The sequence below is a fragment of the Melopsittacus undulatus genome, chromosome 10 (assembly GCF_012275295.1).
Source record: "Melopsittacus undulatus isolate bMelUnd1 chromosome 10, bMelUnd1.mat.Z, whole genome shotgun sequence".
NCBI classification, from domain to species: Eukaryota; Metazoa; Chordata; class Aves; order Psittaciformes; family Psittaculidae; genus Melopsittacus; species Melopsittacus undulatus.
The window spans coordinates 4316906-4322905 of NC_047536.1; the positions used below are offsets into that span (position 1 = coordinate 4316906).

The 6000-nt window shown below is 47.8% G+C and overlaps 1 protein-coding gene across 1 annotated transcript in view; it reads left to right on the plus strand.

Annotated features, from left to right (window-relative positions):
- The window catches only part of CTNNA1 (catenin alpha 1), a 121703-nt gene extending 116755 nt beyond the window's left edge, over positions 1–4948 (plus strand). Inside the window, exons 17-18 of the mRNA XM_034066619.1 lie at positions 1122–1256; positions 3840–4948. Of these exons, the coding sequence (XP_033922510.1) occupies positions 1122–1256; positions 3840–4127 (423 nt within the window). The 3' untranslated portion in view covers positions 4128–4948. The remainder of the gene's footprint in view (positions 1–1121; positions 1257–3839) is intronic.
- The last annotated feature ends 1052 nt before the right edge of the window (positions 4949–6000 follow it).

Genomic DNA, 6000 nt, shown 5'->3' on the forward strand with positions numbered 1-6000 from the left:
GTCCCTACAGGCCCTTGTCCCAAGCCCCTCTCCAGCTTTCTCATATCCCTTTTAGGCACTGGAGCTGCACCCCAGGACCATGGCACCTGTGCCCTTGGTTTATTCATCAGCAGCATGAAAGTCTGGTGGGCAAAGTGTTTGTGGTTCAGGGTGTGCCAGCGGCTTTATTCACTAATCTTCATACAGCCATAGTGTGGCAGCAAGTCTGAGACAGCCCCGTTATTCCTTGGAGGAGTGATTCTGGCCACCGTGTTCACTGCCTTTTTAATGATACCACAGGACTGGCACTGGCACTAAAAGGCTTCCTGTGGCCTTTTTGTCTTATGCTTGCAGCTCCCGGTTTGGACTGTTTTGCCCCTCAGCAGGGCTCCTCTTGTTTTGAAATCCACTTTGAGCCCGGCTCATTAATCACCTCTTGCCCGGCTCTGCGAGCAAGGGATGGCCCTTCCCTTCTGCCTGAGAAGCAGCTCTCTGAAGGGCATTTCAATTGCAGAGCTGAAACAGTTGCTTTTATCTTGCAGATGAGCGCCTCAGCAAGCACCTTAAAAGTTTTATTTCATGCCTGGTGAGGAATCTGTTTCCACACTGCTGAGAAATCAGGAGCCGAAATGAGGGAAATACCTTCTCTGCCAGTGTCATTGAGTAACTGTCGAGTTGATAATTTCTTAGCTTAAGATACTGAAGATGGAGAATTGAGGCTGGGTTTGGTAATATCTGCTGCTTGCAACTTGAGATCTTGATGTGAAATCACTGCTGCTGTGTCCTGGGACCTTTCATAGTTAACAGACCTGCTCTGGAAAGGTCAGCTAACCTCCTCCTCCTCCTCTTGTTCCTCTTCCTCCTTGCAGGGAGCTCAAGGGCAGCTGTGCAGCTGCAAGGAGTCCCAGAGATTCTGTTCTGATAGCCTGTGTTTATTGCTCCTGGCCTTTTATATGTATTTAGTGATGCCCATCTATTGCTCAGTTGTCTGTTGAAAACCAAGGCTCAGCAGAAAGGAGAATGCTCTCTGGAGCACATCGGCTGGTACAGAATGGAGATGGAATTGTCTGATTTCTGCCTAAATGACTTCTGTTCCAGTTTTCGTGATTGTAAAGTAAAACTTCACCTTGTTTTCTCCCCAGTGCCCTGACTCTGCGTGTAAGCAGGACCTGCTGGCCTACCTGCAGCGCATCGCACTGTACTGCCACCAGCTCAACATCTGCAGCAAAGTGAAGGCTGAAGTGCAGAACCTGGGAGGGGAGCTGGTGGTGTCTGGGGTATGTATGAACTGTGACACAACATCACAGGATCCTTTAGGTTGGAAAAGACCTTTTAAGAGCACTGGATCCATCTGTTAACTGCCAAGGCTGCCACTAAACCGTGCCCCTCAGTGCCACATCTGCACGTCTTCTAAACACCTCCAGGGATCGTGGCTGCACCACTTCCCTGGGCAGCCTGTGCCAGTGCTTGACAATCCTTCCAGGGAAGACATTTGTCCTAATATCCAGTCTAAACCTCCCTCCGGTGCTCCCCTGGTGCAACTTGTGGCCGTTTCCTCATGTCCTGTCACTTGTTACTTGGGGAAAGAGATCAACCCCACCTCGTTACAGCCTCATTTCAGGCAGTTGTGGAGGGTGATAAGGATGAATAAATAGTGGCTGAAGGGACAGAGGAATACATGTTGTGTCTAGCAATGAAACCAGGTTGACACTGGGAAACAGCAAGTTTGGGCTGGAGGCTTTTTTGTAGAATGTCTGGTTCATGCAGTTTTATTTCCAGGGTTAACAGTTATTCCAAGCCAAGCTTTTATGCTAAACATTATAGAATACAGACAAGAGATTCTGGAGCATTCAGTCAAAGTTTTAATGTATGCAGCAGTATTTGCCTGTGCTGCCTTGTTGTTCTTGGAGGAAACACTGTTTGAAAGGGGGGAAAATACAGACTTCACTTCTCATTACTCAGCAGCGTTTGTAGACAGATTCACTTGACTTTTGTGTAATTTACTGTTTTTCCAGCCTGTTTTTCACTCTTACTGAGGTTAAATCAGCACAGCTAAACCTACCCCACATCTCTGCACAGCCGTGGAACGTGCTGGGGTCCTGCAGTGCTCCAGAGATGGTAGTATTTCAAAATAGCTGTGCCTTGAGGAGTGCAGGGATTTTCAGTGGCTGCTCTGGTTGATGACAGTGAAAGCTGCCCCAGGCCAGGCTGCTTCCTCATTCTAGCCACTACTTAGCAGAGAATTGTTGAACTGTAGTTCATGAAGTGCTTCCTCCTAAGAGGAATCTGTGTGATGGATATGTGGGGGGAGGAGGTGGAGCTGAATTCTTCATTTCTTCTGGCATATTCTTCCTTGCCCTGGGTGGGTGTGTTTGGCCACTGGTGCTTTTGTCCATCCATGTCACGAATGAGGTGGGGGATTTTAAGAAGGGACAGAAATAGCTGATAGTCCAATATTGCTGTTTGAATCCTGGAAAGGAAATAGAAGAAACTTTCCACCTTCTGCCATTTGGGTATTTCAGGTGCTTAAACTTACAGCACATGTTTTCCCCTGCAAACAAGCTAGAATTGCAGATGCTGTTGCTGTGTGTCCCTGGTGCGTGCTGACGTCCTGTTTGCTGGAAGGCTGGAGGCATCAGGCTGTCAAAGCAGTAGATGTGTCATTATGCAGTAATACATACTCCAGGGTTTTACTGCAGTTACTCAGTGTCTTCAAAATTTGCATACCCTTCTGCCATGAATTAGTTGTATGAACAGGCTGGCATCTGTAGTGTCATCTCCTGGTCCTGTCTCTTCCCTACGATCCGGTCCACTGGGGCTAAATACTGCCAGCAGTGGTGCTCAACTCCTGTCAGATGATCAGGTGAAGACCTCTGGCAGCCCAGGGACTTAGCCTGTCTAACAGAAAACCTCTTCTCACTGTTAACATCCTGCCCCATCCAGCTACCACAGAAGCAGGAAACTTTACAAGCCAGCAAGAGCTTGCCCCCTAAGCAATCTGACAAGTCGCTCAGGGAAGTGGCTCCTTACATTCATGGCATTTCATGTGATCCTCCCTGCTGTGGAGATTCATGGAAATAAGTCAAATGCAATGCAAGTGTTTTGAGTGTGTTGACTGCGAGGAGGAATGCAGCTGATGCTGGTATGTCAGGGGGCACAGATCTGATCTGCCATTGTGGTACTCAGCCCACAGCATGATGGAAAGGAAGGTCCCAGCACTGTAAGAAAAGCAGCCACCCCCCTGCTCAGCTTGGTTTGCTGCTCCACAAGCAACGCCTTCAAGGCTTCCTCCAGCACCTTCCTTAGGTGGCCACAGCACAGGAATTGCAGTGTGTGGAGGCAGCTGAGCAGAGGTACTGAACCCAAGACCAGAAACGTGCCCCAGACCATTGGGCATTCACACGTAAGATGTCCCACCCGGAGCAGGGCACTCCAGGAGAGCATGCTCACCTCACTGGGCCTCCCCTTTCTCTTTCACCCTGCCCCACTGTTGGCTCTTCAGCTCTGCCATGTGGTAAAGCTTTGGAAATGGGGGTTTCTCATTTTATTGCTCTTTCTGAGTCAGGAACCAGCTTGGAAGGGACTCCAGGTCCTGAAGATGCAGTTGTGTTCCTTCCTTTCCCATGCAACTGAGTATTTAGGGAGATTTAAGTATTTATTATCACTGATTAAGGTATTACTGCAGCTTTATTAATTTCATTAGAGAATAAGCTACTGTTAAAGCTTAGTCACAAAAGCAAACAGGAGAATCCAAATCTTGTCAGTGTTAATACGGAAAAGGCACAGATCATGGGGAAATACTGCCCTTTATGTCCTGTGGTTTGTATGCCATGTAACACGTGTGTGTCACCGTTCGGCAGGTGGACAGTGCCATGTCCCTTATCCAAGCAGCCAAGAACCTGATGAACGCGGTGGTGCAGACCGTGAAGGCTTCCTACGTGGCATCCACCAAGTACCAGAAGTCCCAGGGAATGGCTTCCCTCAACCTTCCTGCTGTCTCTTGGAAGATGAAGGCTCCGGAGAAGAAACCCCTGGTCAAGAGGGAGAAGCAGGATGAAACCCAAACTAAAATCAAGAGAGCATCCCAGAAGAAACACGTGAACCCGGTGCAGGCGCTCAGTGAATTCAAGGCCATGGAGAGTATTTAAAGCGAGGTCTGTGGCTCAGTTCTTTCTTTCTCTAACCCACTACTGCTCCTTCCAGAACTCTGCTTTTGATATTCCAAGGATTGGTCAGAAGTTTACCCTTCCTCAAAATGTATTTCCTTAATATAATTTTGATAAATCTCTTTAGATCCTGTGGGGGAACAACTCAGATTTCTAATTCCTATCGATCAGCATAGCTTCAGCCTGCGGGAGTGTGTTCCTTTAGATGGCTTTTAGGTTTCAGGGGGGTATTTCTAGCTGAAAATCGTTTTGTATAATCCTGCTTTAAATAAACCATTCTATAACCAAAGAGGGTTTGACAGTAACACTAACGGTTAACACGACAGTTGACTCATGCTACTCGGAGGCTGTGATCAAGTGAGGGGAATTAGATCTTTTCACGCAAAGAGAAATTAGTGAACGTATTGTGTGGATCAGTGTATTCCTGCTGCTGGGGTGGAGAGAGGGAACAAGCTCTGTGTGCTCAGAGGAGCAGGGAAATGCAGCAGGAGATGCGTGCCCAGCCAGGGAACACCTGGAATACTGCCATCCCCTGTGGCTGTGGAGGGAGAGGGTCACGTTCCAGGTGTTCCCGGTGCACATCCCGCTGTGTGATGCTGCTTTTCCCAGCCCGGGGGCTGTTTCCCCACGCGTATGGAGCACTCACGGGTTCCTTTTTGGGGCAGCACCCGGAGCAAACCCATGGAAACGGCTGATGTGGAGGCGGCTGCTTACTCCTGTGTGACAGCGGCAGGGAACCCGACTGCCTCTTACAGATCCCTCATGTATTTTGCTGTGGGACACTAATAAAGTTGCTTTGCCCAGCTGGTGTATTGTGGTGCTGTGAAGGGAGCGGGCTCAGCTCCCCCCTTCTCCCTCCCCCCCAGCCATTCAGATGCAAATCAGCTTTGTGCTCATTCCTCATAATTGCTCTGCATCCCGCCTTGGGCTTCCAGAGGCACCCAGGAAAGCTGTTTGCTCAGGCTGCAATTTAGACTACACATTATTTGTGAGAACTGTAGCTACAAGGTATAATTGTGCTGTCTGCTTTAGACGTTATGGATTTCAGTGTGTCTTACAGGTGGCCATGAAGTCCGGTGTCTGAGGAGAAGTGCTTGCACAGGTCAGAGTCGCGTTTGCTGTTTCTATAAAGCATCCATTAAAATGGAAAGCAGCCTGCTCTGTAGTTAATGCTTTAAACTGCATCTACATTTCAGAGCTGAGCCTTGGCAATGTTACGTTATAATTTTATTTACCTTGATCAGCTTCTAATTTACTGTATCAAGGTTATTGCTGTCATGTTACCAAAACACGGAGCAGAACTCAGCTAAATAGGTCTTGGGGGATTTTTGCCAAATTTATTGTGTTTTCAAGCATGTTAGACTCTTGGGGACAGAATAAATAACTGAATTATGGTTTTCATATGCCTTTAACATGCTCGGGGGGTAAGAACCTGCTGCTGCCATGGCTGTTAAAGGGTTAATAGAGCAGCTAAGCTGAGCTTGTTTCAGCTGTAATTATTTAACTGCTTTTACAGATTTTTCTCTCCTGGTATTAATATAATTGTCTTGAAGGTCACATCCCCAGGCTGCTCAGTGGCTCCCTCCAAAATACATTCATTACTCCCCCCAAAATCCAATCCACTAATGTGCTCTAAACCCCACCCCATCCATTAGGATGTACAGACAGATTGATGTGTATTTAGCTTTTAAATAAATGTCACTTCATTTTATGCTACAAACTTTGAGCATCAGGTGAACAACAAACAGGGTTCTACCTGATGGGAGCTGCTTGAGGGGCAGTGACCAGGGACTACAGACCCAGCACAGTGCTACCCAAGAACTGCTCCTCAGAGGAGTGTGTCTGTGTCTGGAGA